General features: G+C 43.5%; 1 protein-coding gene across 5 annotated transcripts in view; it reads left to right on the top strand.

Annotated features, from left to right (window-relative positions):
* Positions 1-23,559, top strand: part of GPR156 (G protein-coupled receptor 156) — an 89,283-nt gene that overhangs the window by 61,806 nt on the left and 3,918 nt on the right. For 3 of the 5 annotated variants that reach the window (XM_082394881.1, XM_082394882.1, XM_082394885.1), the window contains 6 exons: positions 2,547-2,682; positions 2,902-3,012; positions 7,856-7,981; positions 8,983-9,078; positions 12,414-12,650; positions 19,561-19,719. In XM_082394881.1, the coding sequence (XP_082251007.1) occupies positions 2,547-2,682; positions 2,902-3,012; positions 7,856-7,981; positions 8,983-9,078; positions 12,414-12,650; positions 19,561-19,719 (865 nt within the window). The remainder of the gene's footprint in view (positions 1-2,546; positions 2,683-2,901; positions 3,013-7,855; positions 7,982-8,982; positions 9,079-12,413; positions 12,651-19,560; positions 19,720-23,559) is intronic. The other 2 variants (XM_082394883.1, XM_082394884.1) reach the window with 2 other exon arrangements.

Raw genomic sequence — 23,559 nt, 5'->3', positions numbered from 1 at the left:
TGATAGCCGTTCTGACTGGTGTGAGGTGATACCTCATTGTAGTTTTGATTTGCATTTCTCTAATAATTAGCGATGTTGAGCATCTTTTCATGCGCCTTTTGGCCATCTGTATGTCTTCTCTGGAGAAATGTCTATTTAGATCTTCTGCCCATTTTTTGATTGGGTTGTTTGTTTTGTTGTTGTTGTTGTTGTTATTGAGCTGTATGAGGTATTTGTATAGTTTGGAGATTAATCCCTTGTTGGTCGCATCATTTGCAAATATTTCCTCCCATTCTGTAGGTTGTCTTTTTTGTTTTGTTTATGGTTTCCTTTGTTGTGAAAAACCATTTACGTTTAATTAGATCCCATTTGTTTATTTTTCTTTTTATTTCCATTACTCTAGGAGACGGATGCAAAAAGATATTGCTGTGATTTAAGTCAAAGAGTGTTCTATGTTTTCCTTGAGGAGTTTTATGGTATTCAGTTTTACATTTAGGTCTTTAATCCATTTTGAGTTTATTTTTGTGTATGGTGTTAGAGAATGTTCTAATTTCATTCTTTTACATGTAGCTGTCCAGTTTTCCTAGCATCACCCATTGAAGAGACTGTCTTTTCTCCATTGTATATTCTTGCCTCCTCTGTCATGTCATTAATTGACCATATGTGTGTGGGTTTATTTCTGGGCTTTCTCTCCTGTCTCATTGATCTATATTTCTGTTTTTGTGCCAGTATCATACTGTCTTGAGGACCATAGCTTTGTAGTATGGTCTAAAGTCAGGGAGCCTGATTCCTGCAGCTCCATTTTTCTTTCTCGAGATTGCTTTGGCTATTCAGGGTCTTTTGTGTTTCCATACAAATTTAAAAAAATTTTTTCTAGTTCTGTGAAAAATGCCATTGGTAATTTGATAGGTATTGCATTAAATCTATAGATTGCCTTGGGTAGTATAGTCATTTTGACAGTATTGATTCTGCCAGTCCAAGAACATGGTATATCTTTCTATCTGTTTGTGTCATCTTTGATTTCTTTCATCAGTGTCTTATAGTTTTTGGAGTACACGTCTTTTGCCTCCTTAGGTAGGTTTACTCCTAGATATTTTATTCTTTTTGATGCAATGGTAAATGGGATTGTTTCCTTAATTTTTCTTTCTTATCTTTCGTTGTTAGTGTATAGAAATGTAATAGATTTCTGTGTATTAATTCTGTATCCTGCAACTTTACCAAAATCATTGATGAACTCTAGTAGTTTTCTGGTAGTATCTTTAGGATTTTCTAGGTAGAGTAACATGTCATCTGCAAGCAGTGACAGTTTTATTTCTTCTTTTCCAACTTGGATTCCTTTTATTTCTTTTTCTTCTCTGATTGCTGTGGCTAGGACTTCCAAAAGTATGTTGAATAAAAGTGGTGAGAGTGGCCATCCTTGTCTGATCTTAGAGGAAATGCTTTCAGCTTTTCACCCTTGAGTATGATGTTAGCTGTGGGTTTGTCATATATGGCCTTTATTATGTTGAAGAAGGTTCCCTCTATGCCCACTTTCCGGAGAGTTTTTATCATAAGTGGCTGTTGAATTTTATCAAAAGCTTTTTCTGCATCTATTAAGATGATCGTATTATGGTTTTCATTCTCCAGTTTGTTGGTGTGGTGTATCACACTGATGGATTTGCGGATATTGAAAAATCCTTGCATCCCTGGGATAAATCCCACTTGATCATGGTGTATGATCCTTTTAAAGTATTGATGGATTCAATTTGCTAGTGTTTTGTTGAGGATTTTTGTGTCTATGTTTGTTAGTGATATTGGCCTGTAATTTTCTTTTTTTGTGGTATATTTGTCTGGTTTTTTCAAATAGTAGTTTACCTTACAGCTCATTTTTTTTTTTTTTAAAGATTTATTTATTGATTGATTGATTACTATGTTGGGTCTTCGTTTCTGTGCTAGGGCTTTCTCTAGTTGTGGCAAGCGGGGGCCACTCTTCATCGCAGTGCACGGGCCTCTCACTATCGTGGCCTCTCTTGTTGCGGAGCACAGGCTCCAGACGCGCAGGCTCAGCAGTTGTGGCTCACGGGCCTAGTTGCTCCGTGGCATGTGGGATCTTCCCAGACCAGGGCTCGAACCCTTGTCCCCTGCATTAGCAGGCAGATTCTCAACCACTGTGCCACCATGGAAGCCCTTACAGCTCATTTTTAAAGGCTCCAAACTGTATCTCTTTAGGTATCTACCTGCTAGTTATTTATTCACTAGGCTGCATAGAGCAGTCTCTTAACAACCATAAACTTCATGGAAAAATCCTAACTCTTCTCTGATACCACCTGTTTTTAGGAAGTGACCTTCTTTTAAAAGACTTGGAGTTATACAAGCAAGAAATACCAGAATTTAGTTCTTTGTGAAAATAAATTTAAATAAGTCATATTTATTTAATTTTTAAAAAATTTTATTTAAATTTTTCACAGATTTGTAAAGTGATTTCTTCCCTATGGCCTTTTACTCTGAGGCTGCATTGAAGATTATTCTGGTCCACTCCCAGGGCAAATGTCATGACTGTAGGTGTCTTTCTTCCTGGTTTCCTATAGGATTGTGAAGATGTCCAGTCCCAATCTGAACATTGTGACCTTATTGGGCAGTTGTATGACTTACAGTAGCGCTTACCTCTTTGGGATTCACCATCAAGGTGCTTTAGCAGGAAGCTCAATGGAAACTCTCATTCAGGTAGGTGAAGTCTTCAATTTTGTTTTGAATATGATACGGGTGGTGGTTACATTTATCCTTGCTGTGGGCACTTTCAGAGGCAATCCCTGGAACGCTGAGTCAGTGAGGTCCACTTTCTGCCCCAGGTCCTCTGTGGACTGAGGCTTTACAGATCAGAATGTGTGGAGAACCACAAAGGTTTCTCTCATGCCTCTTGCTTCTGTCCCTTTCCACCTGTAGGTAAGACTGTCCATGTTGTGCATTGGGACCTCCCTTGTGTTTGGCCCCATTCTGGGAAAGAGCTGGCGACTCTACAAGGTGTTTACCCAGAGGGTTCCAGACAAGAGAGTGGTGAGTAGGCAACAAGTACACAGTGCTTGATCACAGACAGCAGCTCTACTATTGATTGAAAGCTAGAGAAACTTGTGCCAGATTACTGGGTCTGGCCCTTTTATGATGATCTGAAGTTCCTGCTCCTTACTTCAAACCTTGGAGTCACATGGCCTGTGTCAGTGCTATTGGGATATAGGTCTTTAAACAAAGGTTTTGCTTCATATGCACTCCAGGCCCTGGTACTGCTCTGGGGGATGTGTGAGCTGGCCCATACCTGGCACCAGTTTGAGGGAGAGCAAGATGCCCAGAGAGGCTGTTGCTTGGCACAGGTGTGAGCTGAAAGTGGACAGAGGGAGAGTGATTACAGAGAAGCTATAGCAGATAAGCAGTTATTTCCCTCTTTGGAGCCCGATTCTTTTCCATTTAAGAAGGCCATTCTCTGCACTAAGAAGGATGAGCCTGGAGCAGTGAGCAAGGAAGAGCATACCCATTTCCGCTGACAGAATCAACCCTAGAAGCTATGTGGCAGCCAGACCACCTACATGTGCCTGACATCAGGCGTCATCCTAACCACATTCCCCCATTTTATCAGGTTTCCTGATAGAGCTGCCCACACCTCAAAGCCTGATCATCAAACCCTTTGTCTATGTAGGCCCTGCCCAGACCCAACATATTACTCAGTTGGAGTTTACTTCTCTGGACTGACAAGACTTTTTTTTTTTTAGCAAACATTATTAAATTGTGGTGAATATTTATCAAAAGCTCCACTGTGAGTAACTAAACGTATGACAAAGTTTGCCTAAAGGACAGTAAGTTCATTCTTCCCTCTAGAACACTAATTCCTTTTTTTAAAAATAGCTTTATTGAGGTATAATTGACATCCAATGAACTGCACATATTTACTGTTTGATATGTTTTGACATATGTATACACTGTGAAATGTGGGCTATAATCTACAAGTTTCCTCATGCACCCTTGTCATCTCCCTCTCCTGTCCAATTCTTACATCCCCTGTCCCTGTCCCCAGGCAACCATTGACCTGCTTTCTGTTACTACAGATTAGTTTGCATTTTCCAGAATTTTATATAAATGGAATTATATAGTATGTATTTTTTTATCTTTCTTTTACTTGGCATAATTATTTTGAGATTCATCTATGTTGTTACTTGCATCAATGGTTCTTTTCTTATTATTGTTAAGTAATTTTCCAATGTGTAGTTGTAACTACAGTTGGTTTATACATTCACCTATTAATGAATGTTTGGGTTTGTTTCCAGTTTGGGGCTATTAAAAATAAGACTGCTGTGAATGTTTGTGTACGAGTCTTTGTGTAGACATATGCTTTCATTTCTCTTGGTTAAAAACCTAAGCGTAGAATGATTGGATCATATAGTAGGTATATGTTTAAATTCTAAAGAAATTGCATGACTGTTTTCCAAAGTGGTTGTACCATTTTACATTCCCACCAATAGTGTTTGAGTCCCTTTCCTCCACATCCTTCCCAACATTAGACTTGGTTGGTCGTTTTCACGTTGGTCATTCTAATAGGTGTGTATGGTAGATTCTCATTGTGTTTTAATTTGCATTTCCCTGATGCAGTGTTGGGCATCTTTTTATATGCTTATTTGCCATCCATATACCTTCTTTGGTGAAGTATCTGCTCAAATCTCTCACCTATTTTTTAATTTAGTTGTTTGTTTTCTTATTATTGCATTTTGAGGGTTCTTTTTATATTCCAGATACAGTCCTTTATCAAATAAAGATTTTCTTCCAGTTTGTGACTTTTCATTCACTTAAGAATGTCTTTCAAAAAGAAGATGTTTCTAATTCTGATGAAGTCCAATTTACTACTTTGTTCTTTAATGGATCATGTTTTTGGTATCAGATCTAAGAAACTTTTGCCTAACCCAAGGCCCCAAAAGTTTTTCTCCTATGTTTACTTCTAGATGTTTTAAGAGTTTTTGTTTTTACATTTAGGTCTATGATTTATTTTGAGTTAATTTTGAAATATGATGTGATCTGTGGATTGAAGTTCATTTTTTATATATGGATATCCAATTGTTCTGGCACCATTTGTTGAAAAGAGTGTCCTTTCTTCACTGAATTACCTTTGCACCTTTGTTGAATCTGTTTCATTGATGTCATTGTTTATTTTGACACCAATACCATATTACTGTAGCTTTATGTTAAATCTTTTTTTTTTTTTAATTTATTTTTGGCTGTGTTGGGTCTTCATTGCTGCGCACGGGCTTTCTGTAGTTGTGGCAAGCGGGGTATCTCTTCATTGTGGTGCGTGGGCTTCTCATTGCAGTGGGTTCTCTTGTTGCAGAGCACAGGATCTAGGTGCATGGGCTTCAGTAGTTGTGGCACGTGGGCTCAGTAGTTGTGGCGCACGGGCTTAGTTGCTCTGTGGCACGTGGGATCTTCCTAGACCAGGGCTCAAACCCATGTCCCCTGCATTGGCAGGCGGATTCTTAACCACTGTGCCACCAGGGAAGTCCTATGTTAAATCTTGAGTCAAAGAGTATTAGTTCTTCTCTTTCAGTGTTGTTTTGGCTAATCTAGGTCCTTTGAATTTCCATATGAATTTTTTAATCAGTTTACCAATTTCTGCGAATTTTTTGCTGAGATTTTGATTGAGGTTGTGTTGAATCTGTAGATCAAATTGTGGAGAACTGATTTCTTAACAATGTTGTATCTTTTAACCCATGAACACAGTATAATTCTTCATATATTTAGGTCTTTTCTAATTTCTCTCAGCAATTTTTTTGTAGTTTTCGGTGGAGGTCTTTCATATCTTTTATCAAATTTATTTCTAAGTATTTTATTTTTTATGCTATTATATATGTTACTGTTTTTTATTTCACTTTCCAATTTTTTGTTGCTAATATATAGAAATACAATTGATTTTTGTAAGCTGATCTTACATGCTGCAATCTTGCAAAACTACTTATTAGTTCTAGTAGCTTTTGTGCAGATTCCATCAGATTTTCTATATAGATTCATATCTTCTGTAAAAGAAATTTTCTTTTCAATCTTGTATGATGGCACTGGCTAGAAACACCAGTACAGTGTTCAGTAGAAGTGCTGAGAGCAGACATCCTTGAGTTGTTCTTGATCATATGGGGAAAACATCCTATCTTAGTCAAAACTAAGAATGATGTTAGCTGTAGTTTTATCATAGATGCCCTTTATCTAATTGGGGAAGTTCCCTTCTATTCCTATTTTACTGAGTTTCTATAAAGAATTAATGTTGGGTTTTGTCAAATGTGTTTTCTGTATCTGTTAATCGTATGATTTTTCATTTTTAGCTTGCTCATATGGTGAATTACATTAAATGATTTTAGGATCTCAAACCAACCTTGCATTCCTGAAACAAACTCCACTTGGTCATTATGTATTACCCTCTTACATTGTTGGATTCATTTTCATAAAATTTTGTTTATAATGTTTGTGTTCATGTTCTTAAGGTATGTTGCTCTGCAGCTTTCTTTTCTTATAAAATCTTTTTCTGGTTTTCTAACAGGGTAATGGCAGCCTTGTAGAATGAATTGGGAAGTATTCCCTCCAATTCATTCTCTGGAAGAGTTTGTGTATAATTATATAATTGGCATTTACTTATGGCATAAGTATTTCATTTACAATAGTGTGCTTCCAGTTCCCCACTCTCCAATCTTTGTGTTGTTTTTACTTTTACATATGTTACAAGCACCACACAATTGTTATTAATTTTTGTTTAAACAATCAGTTATGTTTTAAAGATATTTAAATAGTAAATGTCAATCATGTATTTTTCTATGAAGTTAACATTTCCAGAGCTCTTAATTTTCTCGTATAGATCCCTATATTCATCTGGTATTATTTTCCTTTTACTTCAAGGATATCTAACGTTCTCATGCAAGTGTGCTAATGCTGAATTCTTTTGGCTTTTGTTCATCTGAAAAAGTCCTTATTTCACCTTTATTTTTGAAAGATATTTTTTCTGGATATAAGATTCTAGGTTGATATTTTGTTTTCTTTAGTTGAAGATTTCCCTCTACTGTTTTCTCACTTGTCCTTATATCTCATGAGAAATCTGATGTCTTCCTTATCTTTGTTCTTCTATACATGCTGTGTCATTTTTTGCTGGTTGATTTGAAGATTTTCTCCTTATCACTGGTTTGGAGCATTTTGGTTCAGCAACTGATTTGTTTTTATCTTACAAACACCATGAATCATGTAACTAGTTGTGCTTCCTTCTTTTCATTGGTTGTCAAAAATGCAGACCCATGTTTCTGCCCCAATTCTTGAATGGTATGTGCTCTCCTCACCTGAGCATTCATCATAATTCTCCTTATTGTCTCTTTCCTTAATATTTTTCATCCTGTTGCTGCATACATTTTTTAAATTTTATTTTTGTAGCCACAAAAATAACACATTCTCTTTGTATTAAGTCAAATGCTTCACATATGTTTAAAGAAAATGCTAGTAATCTCTCCTCCACCACCATCATCTCTCAATCTGACCCTCCAGGTTAATGGTTGTTAATAGTTTTATGTAAAAATTTCCACGTCTCTCTATGTGCTATATAAACATATAGAAATAATAGTGTATTTATTTTATAATATCCCTTGAATCCTTTGTGGGAAAAGGCAGGATATGGAAAGGACAAACAAATGAAAATGTTGAATGGTGCTCATGATGATATGGACATAGAAATCACTGCCTGTGTTTAGTGTCTGTTTCATCTTTGATGGCTGGATTTGAAGCCCCTTTGGAAGGTTAACCCTGGAGCCTTTATCTCAGAGCACATAGGACACTCTAGCCCCTGTGTTGTATAGCCAGAGACCAAAGGAAAGTTATGACCTTGACTCTTTTGCAGATAATCAAAGACCTGCAGCTACTGGGGTTGGTGGCAGCCCTGGTGATAGCAGATGTGATCCTGCTCGTGACGTGGGTGCTGACTGATCCCATCCAGTGCCTCCAGATTCTCAGTGTCAGTATGACGGTGAGGGGCCCAATCCCTGAAGAATCTAGTTCCTGAACCGGAGGGACTGGCTTCTGTGGGTACACGGGGATCATTCTCCCAGTAGCATTCACTGTGTGGACATCCTCCCAACGAGAAGATAAATGACCCAAAGAGGATGGCGAGTCAGGAGCTGTGGGCACCATGAACACCTGCCCCTTGTCTGCAGGGTCTGCTCCGCTCCCACTGCTCCTCCCGCCCCAAGTGTTTTCCAGCAGCAACCGCTGAGATGTCAGCAAACAGAGATCTGCCTGGCAGTTATCTCTGCTTCCACCTTATCAATAATGAGAGTTTTCAGCTACAGAGAGCTTCTTTACCCTAATTGTTGAAAGGTAAAGGTAGTATTTTGAGGTGTTCTTTGGAGTCAGTCAACCCCAATTCAAATCCCAGCTCTACCACTTACCAGCCTTGGGAAAGTTATTTAACCTATCTAAGTCTCTATTTCCTCATAGGTAAAATGGAGATAATAATACTACCTATTTCATAGGGCTGTGGTGAAGATTAAGGGAAACAATGCAGGTAAAGGACTCAACTGTGCCCAGTATATAGTGTTCAATTAATAGGAAGCATTATATCTCCAGCCTGACAAAGGAGCTAAGGAATACAGCGGAATCTTGACAGTGCAGATTCAATATTGAAGGTTTCAACTGTTAACAAATAGCAGAAAGAGGATGTGAAATAATTTGTAATTTTGCTGATGCACTAATTTGAATCACTGTGGTAGCAAAGCACATAACGGGGTAAGCCCTGCTGGCACCAAGAATCCACATGTCAGCCCAACTTTGTCGTTTTTTCCTCCAACTCATGGTTACTCTCATTTAGATTCTAATGGAGTCACCTAAATGTTACAGTTTTTACATATTAAGGGAGAAATTATATGCTATAGAGGATTTCACAATCTAGAATGTTTACAAAGATCTGCTGTGTATGTGTGTTCCTGGTAACTGTGGGTGCCCTCAGTCCTGACTCTGTGTCCCTTCTAGGTGACAGGGAGAGACGTGTCCTGCTCTCTGACTAGCACACACTTCTGTGCTTCCCGGTACTCTGATGTCTGGATTGCTCTCGTTTTGGGATGCAAGGTTGGTAACTTCATCTCCTGGGGATACTATCTCTCTGTTACCAACAAAATGGATATAAAGAGGAATTATAGGAATTAATGAGGTGATTTCTGCAAAGAGTATTGAAATCAGAAGAGACCTCAAAGCCGTGACCCTTATTATTTCTGTGCTCTTTATTTGTTTTGAGGGTCACGTTTCCAAATCTTTGGACTCCCTCATTGAGTCCTCCCCCAAATCATGTGGAATTCACCCACTGTTTCTCCCATTTCTTGGTCTGGTTTTTTCATTGATTTGGCAATACCAGTTTTCTCCCCAGCTACCTTCAAGGGGAATTATAAGGAGACATTCTAGCCAGCTTAACCTATTCTCTTAAGTGCCCTTATTACTCCTCTTGGGTCTTTCTTCAAGATTTGTGTCAAGGTAACCTGCTGCCTTCCACTTGCCTAACTTTCTTGCTCTGATTGGAAGCCTGGCTGGCCCTAAGACAAATGGCAACATCCATAGTGTCCTTTGAGTGGTTCCAGCTGCCTCAAAGTGTCTCCTGTACTGCCCTGAATCTCCCATCAGTCGACTCATTTATCTCTGTTAGATGGCAAAAGGAGGATATTATTTCCAGAGGGTACAGGATACTATACAGGGCACTAAAGGAGAACCAACTATCCTGTTAGCTGGTTTTCAACTTGGAGGGACAGAGAATCTGGCTTGGGGCAGGGGAGGAGGGGAGCGGCATAGGGCAGGTCTGTTTCAACGAACAGGCGAGCCCTGCATGGCAGGAGGCTGCCTGTTGAGTATTAGGAGAGAGGGGCCTGGTTGATTGATTGCTGGCAGAGGAAAAGGAGGTCTTGTAGAAATAGATGGCCTCTAAAGGTAAACTTTACTCACTTCACCACTAGGAAAGTGTTCAAGTGGTTGCTTCTGAGAAATAGGCCTGAGGATGGGCAGGGCTGGGACAGGGAAATGTTGCTTTTTAACCATGTGCATGTATTACTTTGATAGAAATATTTTTAAGAGAAAATGGTAGGAAGTGAATAGCTTTTTATCTCTAGTTTCTTACTAGTGGTTAAGAAAATGAGTTTCAAAATATGACAGAACAGGGTTTGAATAATGACTCAGCCGCTTCCTAGCTGACCCTGAACCTCATTTGACCTCCCTGAGCTTCGATTCCCTCATACGTGAAATGGGGATGATGATAACATCCTCTCAGAAGGGTTCTGAGTTTTGAAAGGATTAATGCATGTTGAGTTTTCATTCACGCCTGACCCATAGTAAGAGCTAAATACATGTTAGATGCTTTTATTATTCATCTTCCACTGCCCACCCCTGCCCCCAGACAGTTCTGAAAGCACAGTGCCTTTCCCATTCTTTGAGCCCCTGTAGAAGAGCACGTCCTTCCCGGCACAGAAACTCAGCACTTCCCCCATAGCAACTCCCTCTGCAAGTCAACTTGATTTATTTTCTCCATTCCCTTTTATATAATCCCATTTCCATTTTATTTCACTGCAATATCTTTCTATAGGACAAAGAAAGAAAAAGGGGAAAGAGTGCTGAGCATCAGGAAGGTGACTGAGCCAGGCCCCCATGGGCTCCCTGTTCAACGGGTAGCTCCTGAGGAGGACCCCAAATCTGCGCATTAAGTCCCCGGACCGCCACCCCATGCTTCTCAGCAGTGAGGGCGAATGACACACAAATATCAGATGTGATTCACTCAGACACGAATCATGCATGTATAGATGCTTTATTCATACCTGATTCCCTTTTGGAAAGAATTTTAATGGAGTTAAAGCATTTTAATAGAATCAGATTTGAGCATTTCAGAATCATAGAATTAATTTTATTCGCTTTTGATTAAATTACTAATGATCTAACTCTGCCAAATGCCACCTGATGGCGTCAGTTATCCAAAAGTCAGGCCCCACTCCCACTGGCCTGCTGACTTGTATGTCCTCTAGTCATTGAAGATCTCAGGGCGGCCACATTTGGCCCCCTTGGGGACACTGAGCATTTGGGGCACCCAGACAACATCTCTGCTGGGCTTACTCCTTCACTGTAGGCACAGCCAGTCCTCCAAACAGTTGTCTTAAGGGCCATCCCTGCAGATGGAGTTGGTCAGATTGTGTGATTTCAGGGTCACTGGCAGGTACCCTGCTGATACCTGACCTTACTTTTATTATTAGTTCTCCCACTGAATCCCTGTAGTTCCCACCCCACCTCATCCCCTGTGGCAGCTTCATATTCTGTCATAAAACATTGATATTTATGTGCTTGCCTTAAATCTCCCAACCAGATTGAGCTTCTTAAAAGCCAGAACCATGACTTCCACTTGGCAACACCGCTTCTTGCCCTACGCCTACCCCAGCACAGAGCTTTGCCCCGAATCAAGCGAACATACGTTGAATCTATATATTATGTATTATTGATTAAAGCTTTGATTTCTGTTTAAATGTAGCTCCTTCTAGGAGAGGCAGCACTTTAAGAAGCTGTGAGCCATTTTCTGTGTAGTACAAATGAGAAATCTGAGAGCGGGTTTACATTCATGACAAAGAGGAAAGAATAGGGCCCTGGGTTCTGGGGGGCGGGACAGGGAATGTCACAAAGAGGGTGAAGGGTATAGATGAGGCCTTTGCTGCCTGTGCCTGTCCCACGGTCCTGTCCAGGTCCCGGCCTGCCTTTGTTCTCTTCTTTTTTCACTCTTCATCTTCCATAAACACCCACTGGCACAGAGCTGCTGCTAGCCTATAGAGATCCTTTGTGTGAATTAGAAAAAGGCATCCCTTGTGGGCAGATGCAGTCTTGCAGGTGCAGGGCTTGGCAAGCAGATGGTGCCTTTGGGAACATTAGAAAAAAGAGCCCCTTCCTCCGGTGCTTCCCCTACCGTGGCACATGGCTTGACAAGGGGACCACAGGGCTATTTCAGCTTCTGTATGCCCCTCAGCTCCACGCATTGCAGAAGCACACAGTGGATGCGGAAGCCCTCACCACCAGCAGCGTGGTGCGCCCCTTGCCCTCCCGGTGCCTGGCAGCCCTTTCTGTCGGGCTCCTACGTGCATGTATCATCCCATCCTGTGCCTCATCCTGGCAGAGTCCTCTCTGATGGCTGACCTGCTGACCTCCGATAAACTAATTCTCAGAGGAGAGGAAGATGAAATTTATTACGCATACATGAGGTGTAAAGGGACCACCCTAAGGGTAGTCCCAAGTGCTATCTTAGTAAATCCTCCTCATAGCAACCCTTTAAGGTAGGTATTATTATCCCTATTTTACAGGTGAGGAAATTGGTCCCAACCCTACTGCTCTTTGACCCCAAGCCTGCTATTTCACTTCTCTGAGGCTCCGGTTCTTCTCCTCTTTGTCTCCAGGGCCTGCTGCTGCTCTATGGGGCCTACCTGGCTGGCTTGACTGACCATGTCAGCTCTCCTCCCGTGAATCAGTCTTTAACCATCATGGTTGGGGTCAACCTCGTGGTGCTGGCTGCTGGGCTTCTTTTTGTGGTCACCAGATACTTGCACTCCTGGCCCAACCTGGTCTTTGGACTCACGTCTGGAGGTATCTTTGTTTGCACAACCACAATCAACTGCTTCATCTTCATTCCCCAGGTATGCTCTAGGGAGAACTTGGAGGACCAGTCCACCCCGTCATTCCGGAGACTTTTCTGGGCGTGATAAACTGTTCACTTTGCTTCCTACTGAGACTTTTGGGTGCCATTGATTAGAGAGTCAGAAGGAAGGGGGGGTTCCTAGTGAGCTGGCTCCCTCTGTTCTTCCCGCCTCGCTGTCCTGAAGGAGCCACTCTGCTCCCGGCCGGCAAGGAGCGCTGACCAGAGTAGCCAAGTAGTGGCACCGCTTCCGCCCGGGTGGCTGCCTCACAGACCTGCTTTTCTACCCACCCTCCAGTCCGCTCCATGCATCCCCGGTTCCCCCTGCATCCTGATAACGTCATTTCTTGTACTAGCCTGGCAGTGAGGAACCTTTCCTTCTTTCCTGTTTGCAATTGCACATTCAGAGAAAAGTGCATTTGGGGCTTTATGAAATTTAAAATGCCTTTTCTTTCTTTTGAATAAAAAGAGGAAAATGTAGAACATTCCTTTTCTTTTTACAATAAGGAAAAAGTAAAAACTAAATTTAAAATGTATTTCTTAACCATCATTCAAAAAGAGTCATGTACCACAATGTTCATTGCAGCACTATCTACAGTAGCCGGGACATGGAAGCAACCTAAGTGTCCATCGACAGATGAATGGATAAAGAAGATGTGACACATATATGCAATGGGATAGTACTCAGCCATAAAAAGAAACGAAATTGAGTTATTTGTAGTGAGGTGGGTGGACCTAGAGTCTGTCATACAGAGTGAAGTAAGTCAGAAAGAGAAAAACAAATACCGTATGCTAACACATATATATGGAATCTAAAAAAAAAAAAAAGGTTCTGAAGAACCTAGGGGCAGGACAGGAATAAAGACGCCGACGTAGAGAATGGACTTGAGGATACGGGGAGGGGGAAGGGTAAGCTGAGACGAAGTGAGAGAGTGGCATGGACACACATACACTACCAAATGTAAAATAGGTAGCTAGTGGGAAGCAGCTGCATAGCACAGGGAGATCAGCTCCGTGCTTTGTGACCACCTAGAGGGGTGGGATAGGAAGGGTGGGAGGGAGACTCAAGAAGGAGGGGATGTGGGGATATATGTATACATACAGCTGATTCACTTTGTTATAAAGCAGAAACTAACACAACAATGTAAAGCAATTATACTCCAATAAAGATGTTAAAAAAATAAAATAAAATAAAATGTATTTCTTATTATGAGGATTAAGAAAAAAATCAAACAAGGGAGGAAGATAGAAGGAGAAATATCCAGACAGCAAACAGTAAGAAAGGGAGTCAGAGAGAAAGGTGAAGGAATCCATAAGCTCTGAAAGGAAAGTGATGTTAAATTATTCACGTTATGCCCCAGGGTACCACTGAGCCACATACATCCAAGTTAATGAGCTTGGCATTAAGCACTAGTTTTGTGTCCCTTCTAGTTCTCTTTTTCTTCCTCCGGAGGCTTCCCTCATCCCACGACACCCTCACTACCCTATCCTTATTCCCAGTGCAGTTACCAGGTGACCATGTATGACTTCTCCATGAGGGAGCTAACCGGTAATTAAAGTGTTGCCTGATGGAGGGTGGCAGTGTATTTATAAAAGTGAAGAGTGCACTTTGGGGCACGATAGTATGACACAGGCAGAGGCCCTTTACTCTTTTTCCCTTTCATAAATTCTCATTAAAATACTCAAGAGGATGAACAAATATGGAAAAACCTGTAGCAGCAGCACTAAAAATCAAGGATGGGCATTGCCTCTGAGCCAAAAACTAGAGGAATTTTTGCTGAATCTTAATGTTATAAGAACTGGATTGAAGGAAGCCTTTGAGAGCTGAGTCTTATTTGTCTGGGATGTAGCAGAAAAGGGCTATGAAATGCCAGGGCTGTTCCTCCCTGGGAGATGGGTAAAAGAGAGTGGAGAGGAGACTTTTGGGAAGCCCACTCCTTAGGCCCTGGGGCCAACACTGTTGATTGGTAACCCATCCACCCATTACCAAACCCTTTGTTCCTTGATCATTTCTACTATATAGTCTGAAAGAGCCAAACACTTGCTTTGCCAGCCTCCCTTATAGCTAGGTGTACCCATGTAACACAGTTTTGAACACCAAGGGTTTTCTGGGAGGCTTCTGAGAAAGCTTTTGCTTTCCTAAAAAAAGCTATGGGGGTGGCTGGCATCGCCTCTTCTACTTTCTTCCTACCTTGAATGTTTTTGATGCTTGACGTTATGGCAGCCATCTTGTGATGATGAGGGAAAAGCCAAGAGAATGTATTTACTGTACCAGGAAACTATAGCTCTCCCCACGTTAAGACTATGAATTCAGGGGGAAAGGATCTATGAAGAGATTCTGCAGTTCACAATAAAAGGACCACAAATTTCTGAAGATTTAGAGAAGCTACCTTCCTCTGAAGTAAAATAGAAGGTTTTTAGAAGGTATCTGATTAGTCTTATCAATAGGATTCAAAGGTTATTGCCCCTCTTTGACTAAAGCAAACCATTATGAAAACGACATAACCTTAGATCATGAAGTATTGAATAAGGATGAAAAAGATTGTGTTAAATTTAAAACGCCAATAGGAGCATTGAATAGGCAGCTGGACATGGCAAAATACTGAATTAGTGGGTTAATTTAAGGAAACAGAAAACAAGGACACAGGAAAAAAATGAGAGACTAGAAAATATGGAGAGCAGGTCTAGGGATATGATTTAAAGCTAATAGGAGTCTCTGAAAGAGAACAAGATAATTTAGAGCAGAAGTAATCGCCAAGGAACTATTAGAAGAAAGCTTTCCTGATCTAACACAAGACCTCCATCTGAAAAGTGAGTGAATCAGTAAACTCCCTGATGCGGCCCTACTTAGGTTTCCTCTCTCCACACTCGCCTCTGTCCCTCTTGTATCCTAAGCCTCAGACACAAGATTTCCACTTTCCTCCATGTTTAAATCCTCAGGACCTGGGACCATAGTGATGTTTAGTGCACTTCCATCTTATACACAGACATAAAAATGCAAGATGAAGTTCATCTTGGAATCTGTCTTCCGGGTTTGAACTAGGAACAGGCACTTGGTTTGTTGAAGTGGGAGTGGAAATGGAATTATTGGGGCTGGGGTACCGGAACTGGGCAGATGGACTCTTTTGGCCTTTCTCTTTCCTTCTCTCTATCTCAGTCTTCCCAGCTGTCTTGAGCTTCCTTTCTCATACTGTATCTTTTCTATTTTCTCTCTCATGCTTTTCCTCCTCTTGAACTGACCATGATCTGAAACAAAAAAATATATAGTCAATTGTATTTTAGGTGTAGGAGGTAAATTGTTTTTCAAAATATAAAAGTAACTGAGGTTTTTCAGGTTTTTTGTGTGCCCCTGAATTGATTTTCCCCTCTGACTCTGTGGCCTCTGGTTGAAGAAAGATTCTCCCTGTGAGACCAGAGACTGGTAGGACAGCTGAGCAAATTTGGAGAAGTGTGTGAGGAGAGCCACAAGGAGAGGGAAGGGAGCAGGGAGGCAGGCTTCTTTCTTGCTACTGAGCCTTCAGACTGGACGGTGATGGGAGGGATTTATGAAAGCAAAGGCACAGACACCTCAAGGGCAGGTAGGCGGTGCCAGAAAGCTGGGTGAAATGGACGATGTGACTGAAGAGCTAAGTGGACTAAGTAGCATTCTCCACAGGCCCTCAGGAAATGCCTAAGTGTTTAGGCCAGACGCTGAGGTCATCACCAGTAGTGAGCCAGCCTCTGCTTTTGTGACTTAGATGTGACCCATCCTCCCACACACACCCTCCCCTCCCTCCACCTCTGAGAGGCAGGTGGGTCCTGAGGTAGGACGTTCGTTATTTTATCCTCTAAACCCGCAGTGTTTCATCTGCTCCTCCAGGAAGGTACTCACGACTTTCTACTCTGCCTTATAGTCCTCTGTAAATGTCTCAGCACCCTTACCAGACAGATGAGCTTTTTAAAGGAAAGCTTCCTTCATTTGTCCGTGTATCTGTCCATGCAAATATTAACTGTTGGGAACAGGCAGTTAAACACACGGCCTCACTCGAGGTCTAGTTGGGAGCTGACATGAAAGGATTTATAACCCTTGTGTTAAGTGTTTGAGGATGTTACACGATGTCAAGGAAGGGGTACCCCAGCCTGTCTGGGAACTCGGTGACACCGTCTCAGAAAATGAGGTGCTTGGGCCCACCTTGAATGAGGAGTAAGAAATGTTCACAGCACAGACTGGGGAAGGGCATGGGTGGCATTTCCGACGGGGGGAAGCCCTCTGACAGAGGCAGGGAGGTATGAGAGAGAAGAGAGGGTGTTTGGAACACCACGAGTCTTTGCTCTTTTCGAAGCACAAATTGAAACAAGGGGAGAGTGGCTGGAGGTAAGAGAGGCACATGGGGTGAACTTCTGAAGGACCCCAGTGCACCCCATTAAAGACCCGAGACTTAATCCCACCATTTGGTTTCCTATTGCTGCTGTAACAAATTCCCACAAACAGAGTGCCTTAAAACAATACACATTTAATGTCTTATAGTTCTGGAGGTCAGAGATCTAACATGGGTCTTATTTGGCTGAAATCAAGTTGTCAGTAGGTCTGCCTTGCTTCCGGAGGCTTTGGGGCAGAATCTGTTTCCGTGCATTTTCCTGCATTTTCTTCGATCCACGGCTCCTTCTTCCATGTTCAGGGCCAGCAGCACAGCATCTTCAAGCCTCTCTTTCTGACCTCTCTTTCCATTGTCACATCTCCCATCCTGCGTCCCTCTTATAGGGACTCTTGTGATTACATTGGGCCCACCTGGATGATCCAGAATAATCTCCCCATCTCACAGTTTTAAACTCAATAACATATGCAGAATTCCTTCTGCCATGTAAGGTAACATATTTACGAGTTCTTGGATTGGGAAGGAAGCGTCTTTGGGGGGCCATTTTCTGCCTGCTACACGCCCATACCCAGATACTGAGAAAACAAGACTCCCTGTCCTTCTGAAGGAAGGGCCGTGGGGAGGTCCTGAAATTATGACCTAAGGGTCATTTCTAGCCATATTCCAGAAATCCTGAAGAGTCAAGTCTTAAGGACCAGGACCTTCACAAATGGGGAATTAAGGGGGAGGGGGTTGGAGGGGCAGGGGGCTTTAGTCAAGGGCCACCCTGGCTCCACCCAGCCAGCTTAGGGTGAGGCAGACCAAAAGCCTTGGAAGTGCCCTTACACCAATGTTGAGCAGTTCCTCCAGCAGCTCTGCAGGGAGGGCTTGGTCTGGAGGTGCTGGGGGGAGAGAAAGGAAAAGCTGTGCTGCTAGGGAAATGAGGGGGCCCTGAGGAGGCACAGAGATAGTGCAGCGCTGCTAGGGCCAGTGCTAGGAGAGCAGCACTGGCGGTCAGCGCCATCCACCCATGGCCGTACAGTGACCCCGTAGTGCTGGGCTCCAGTAGCTCCTGAACAGGGTGTTGAGAGGACAGCACCCTGGGGAGGGGGCCTTCAAGAAGGGCATCTGACAGGGCAGGTTCCTGGCCCGACCCAGCACAGGTCACACAGACTCCTGGTACCATGAAGGACTCATGCCGAGTTAACAGAGGACCCAAGAGGACTTGGGCAGAATGTGGTATTGAAATTGATGGCAGGATTTAGAATCCTATCTGAGATTTACCAAATTCAGGTTACCTTCCATAGTCAGAGCTCAGTAAATGTTTGATGAGCGAGCAAAGACATCCCAGGATCCCTGTGAGGTTCCCCACAGATATCTCAGCATGGTTTCTAGAACTAAGGTCCCAGAGTGCCCAGCGTCCATCACTAGGGCTCTTAATCATGAGAATCCCTAAGGGAACAGGAGACGCCTCCAGCACGGTGGCCTCCCCTGGCATCACGTCCCTGGCATTCGCCAGGAGGAGACAGTGTCCCCCAGGCCCAGGAACGTGCCCCTGTTTGTGAATGTTCTCTGTTCAGTCCCATCCCTGTTAAACTAAAGCAGGCCGTGCATCCATGGACTGGTTCTCAAAACCAGTATCTCCTGCAAAACGTTCCCTCGGACCCTCACCATTGACAGTCTCTCTTCCTCAGCTGTGTTGAGGACGTGCAGCATGGCGCAGTGCCCTCGTTACAGCTGTGACTCTGCTCAGTAGCCTTGTGGACCTAGACAAATCATCCTCCTTCTGAGTCTTTCCTCATTTGTCAAGGAAAAAAGACAGATCGCAGACCTGATGTTCTATCATTTTTATTGATTTTTATTGACATTTGTGGTTTTCTGTTTCTCTGAGCCTTGATCACTGACTTGGGTTAGAAGTCCTCTAGAAGGAACAAACGTATGGACACCAAGCGGGGAAGGCAGGGGTTGGGGTGGGGGGTGGTGGTGGGGGGATGAATTGGGAGATTGGGATTGACATGTTTACACTAATTTGTATAAAATAGATAACTAATAGGACCCTGCTGTATAAAAAAAATAAATTAAATTTTTTTTAAAAAGTCCTCTAGAAGGAACTGGGTTTTCAATAGCAGTAAGCACACCGTCGCTCAACACATGAGAATAATTAAGAACTGCTGCATACAACTAAAACCAGCTTCATTTGAAACATACAGTGTTTAGATTGCTCAACCCTGTTATAGCTCCTAAACTCTGGCTTGAGAATGTGGCTCTAGAAGTCCACCTCAGCTCTGGTTTTCTTTGATCAGTCCAGCAGTGGGTTGGTAGATGGGTCTAGCCGATTGTTCTGTTTCATCAACCTGTCATCTTCCTCTGGCATTTTTTAAATGATATAACCTTTATATTCTCTAAACCTTCTGTCATTGCTGTCTGAACTTTCCAGAGTAAAGTACATTTTGAGGAGAGAATAGTTTGTGCATTTATCTATGACACTGTCATTCCTTGGTGTTTTTGAGAAAGAGTGAGAGAATGTGTTTCTGGGTGTGTAATTAAATAAATAACATGTGTTCTTTTATCCAACAGCTGAAGCAATGGAAGGCATTTGAAGAGGAAAACCAAACAATCAGACGCATGGCCAAATATTTCAGCACTCCTAGCAAAAGCTTGCACACCCAGTATGGTGAGGAACAGAGTTGCCACGTTAGAGGAGAGAAAAACTCCATGGAGAGACTCCTCACAGAAGTAAGCGAGACCCTGCCTGCTGGATTCTCTATAAAGAACTCCAGTCATGCATTGGTGGGCCCCATATGCCTCATTGCTAACATTCTTTCTCCTCCTCCCATTTCCCCAATTCCTAGCCATTCTGGTCTCCCTTAGCAGCAAGCAAAACCTCAACGTTTCCCCAGTGCCCCTCCCATTGCTGACCCTCACCCACCCACTTCATTCATTCATTGGACAGATGTGTGCCAGTCATTGTGCTAAGTGCTGACAAACAAAACAAACAGAGTCCCTACCTTCATGGAGCTCACAGTGTAGTGGAGGAAATAGATACTGATCAAGTAGCCATATAGTTATAAATGGTGATAAGAATTATGAAGGGAAAAATCAGAGTGGGAAGAAAGAGTGGTGAGGACAAGGGAACCTAATTTAGAGTGGTCGGAAAAGACTCTCTGAGCTGAGCGCTGAAGGTTAACTACAAACTAGCCAGGCAAAGAGTGCAGGGAAAAGCATTCCAAGTGCGGGGAACAGCATTGTAAAGGCCCTGAGGAGTAGTGGATGCTAGCTTCTGCTGTATGATACATTCTTTCTTTACATAGAGTTGTGCCCTTGTTTCCAAGATCCTATGGGGCTCCTTACTGTCTTTTCCAGGTGCTAACTAGAAATCTCATCATCCTACCAACCCAGAAAATTAAGAGGTGTCTAAAGACGGGGAGGAAGGATGAATAGAGCCTCTGAATATCACAGTAGCGCCAAGGCAGGGACAAGGGAGCCCGCAGTCCTCTTTCTTCTGTTCTTCAGCCAGATTTGGCACCTCTCCCAGAACTGGGCAGAGTGATGTGGGCTTGAAGAAAGTACATGGGAAAGCTTGAGGCTGCACTGCCTCAGAGAGGAGGCATGGGGCCCAGAGGAATTAGCCAGTTTTTTCACACTAACTAAATTATATTCCATATTTTTTTTTTAGTAGAGAACATACCTGAGTAGGTGCTATATGGGAAATTATGCTTTTTCGTATTGGACTGACACTGGGTACCAATAGTCCCTGTGCGAAAGAATGGTGTCACGGGGACCTAAGAAACGTAACCAATGAAGGGATTCAGCTCCCCAGGCACCCTCAGTCCCTCACACCATTCCCTTGGTTCTGGACCTTTTTTTATCCATCAGAGTAATACTTGTCCATTTCTTTACTATTTATCAAGCATTCAGGACCTTTTTTCAGAGCCAGATTTCTTCCCACCTGGCAAGGGAGTAGCATTGCCACTGATACTCTCTGAAGTCTTCAAAGAAACATTTTTTTTTCAGCTAAACAGAAGGCCAGAAACTTGGCGAGAACACCCAGGATGGTTTTCATTCACAATCAGCTAATGTTGGAACAGCCAAGTGGCCTGACTCTTTAGCCTTATGGTAATTTGTGACGTTCTTTTTGTACTCCTGCCATGCTACCCTGTTTCCCACGCAGTGACTGAATCCACTCTACCAAAAAGATGCCTTGAGTCTGCAGAAGCAGGGCCCTAATAGGGAGCAGATGCTTAGGTAGTAAAACGCTGGACTCCTGTCCCCGACACCCCACACCTGGAACACCTTTCCCAGAGCAGGCCTGAGAACCAGCAGCCCATCCCAGAGCCCTGCAGCAGGCCTAGAGAGTTTCTGGTATCTGAATCCCCAGCTCCACCACTGCCCAGTGGATGAACACAAGAATCTCTCCTGCCTCCGTAACCCCAGCTTCTCGGCTGCATTTCCCTCCTCTGCAGCCCCTCTGCCGCCCTGGTGTCCTCCTCCTACGTTCGCACCATCTGGGCAGTCCATCTTCTCTTTCTTGCCTCCCTTTCCCCATGGCAGTGGTCCCCAAAGGCTGTTTGGGGCAGCATCCGTCCCTGACATCCCAGGCTGTGTGGAGGCCAGCAGGTAGAACCTTTCCAGAGCTTGAAGAACCTCTCTTCTACGCTCTGCAGCAGAGGAAATGCACCTATTACTTTTCTTCCTTGAAACACAGAAAGAAGGGGAGATTCCATTTCTCCCTGTGGCCTGCACCTTACGAAACATGCCTGTGGATGTTTTGCTTCCCTGGGTGTGCCAAAAGTGATCGTTAATAAGCTCGTTTCAATGCAGCTGCCATGGTCAGTCAGATTTTGGTCTCACAGTGGCAAACCACGCTTCTGATTAGTATGCAGCCATGGTGAAAACAGAGTCCCACTTCCTTTTCTGTAAGAAGGGAGATTTACTGATTAGGCTGATGTTTCTAAATCTGTCACCAGCCAGCTTCAGATGTTTGGTTTGCTAGAGAAGAGTATTCTTCCCAGCTCAAGGTTTTTTTTTTTTTTTTTAAAGAGTTACACATTTTCTCTACCCCATTATTTTTTTATCTGTTTAAAATTTATTTATTTATTTATTTTTGGCTGTGTTGGGTCTTCGTTTCTGTGCGAGGGCTTTCTCTAGTTGCGGCAAGCGGGGGCCACTCTTCATCGCGGTGCGCAGGCCTCTCACTATCGCGGCCCCTCCCGTTGCGGGGCACAGGCTCCAGACGCGCAGGCTCAGTAGTTGTGGCACACGGGCTTAGTCGCTCCGCAGCATGTGGGATCCTCCCAGACCAGGGCTCGAACCCGTGTCTCCTGCATTGGCAGGCGGATTCTCAACCACTGCGCCACCAGGGAAGCCCCCCAGCTCAAGGTTTATACTGTTTTCCCATACTCTAAGGAATTTGTGGATAAGGCACAAAAAGGCAGCACTCAGAGTTCATTTGCTGGCGTAGCTGTCATCAGCTGATGGCTCCGTCCCAACTCTGTGAGGCGGTAGGGCCTCCTGAAGCCAGCATGAGAATGTGCCGGGTGGGCTTCACGAGGAAGGGCTGGTGAGGAGGAGGAGAGCTGGGGTCCCTGAAGTGCAACCAGCGCAATCACCCCTGTGAGATGCTCAGAGATACCTGGCACCACCCAGATATCACGGAGAGCCTGAGTGAATGTCTTCCTGTTACTCACCCGCTCCGCGCCTGGCGAGTCCTTGAGTCACCTACGCTTCCGCGACAACGCCCAGCCCTTACCGCTCTGTGGCTGGGGAAAAGGGAGAATGATCAGGCAGGTGCTCAGCTGCAAGCCCTTCCGCTTATTCACCAGTTGCTCACTGGTCCGGGACTCTCTCCTGAGGTTGAGAAGTCTAAACCAGGATGAAACCGGGAGTGCCAATAATCAGAAAAATCACCTTCCTGCTTATAAGTAGGGAGCAGCAGATTTGCCTTGCAGTTGCTGCCAGAAGACTCTTGCTGGACTAGTTTACTTAATTTACTGTTCCCTCAAAGATTCACTTCTGGGCAACTCTTCCATATCTACTTGAGAAGAAACCACAAATTCAATTCATAGGCGAGTTGTGTCAGGAATCCTAAAGAAGGCAAACATCCTTTTACTTCTAGGGCATAATAAATGGGCGTCCAAATGCTCATCCTCAGCTCCTAAAGAGGATGACAGCAGAGACGCAGCATTTTGGTATTCGGACAAGCACTTCTTATTATCTTCTCCAAACTCTCGACCCCGTGTCATCTGCCCCAAGACCCATCAGTTCCCTACAATGATCTCTTTCCTGCTCCACCGCCTTTGAACATCAGAAATTTCAGAAGGTGGACATCAGGTCTGAACCAGACGATCAGCTGCTGTAGCACCGAAGGCTGCTCAGGGCACACCCCCTGCTGTTACTCTTCCTCCCACTTCATGCCCCACGGTCCTGCAGTTAGAACAGGTACATCTCTGCGGCTGTCACCTGCCAGCATCCCGGGCACAGCCTGTTTATCAACTAACAGCCGTGCTGCAGGTAGGCAGCTCACTAGCAGAACTGCCCAACTTCATTTATCTTCTGGGTTCCCTTCTAGTTCTACTG

This window comes from Balaenoptera borealis, assembly GCF_965194805.1.
Source record: "Balaenoptera borealis genome assembly, chromosome: 5".
In the NCBI taxonomy this organism is placed as follows: domain Eukaryota; kingdom Metazoa; phylum Chordata; class Mammalia; order Artiodactyla; family Balaenopteridae; genus Balaenoptera; species Balaenoptera borealis.
Note: the sequence above shows the minus strand (reverse complement) of the source record. Positions and strands in the feature narration are given on the sequence as shown.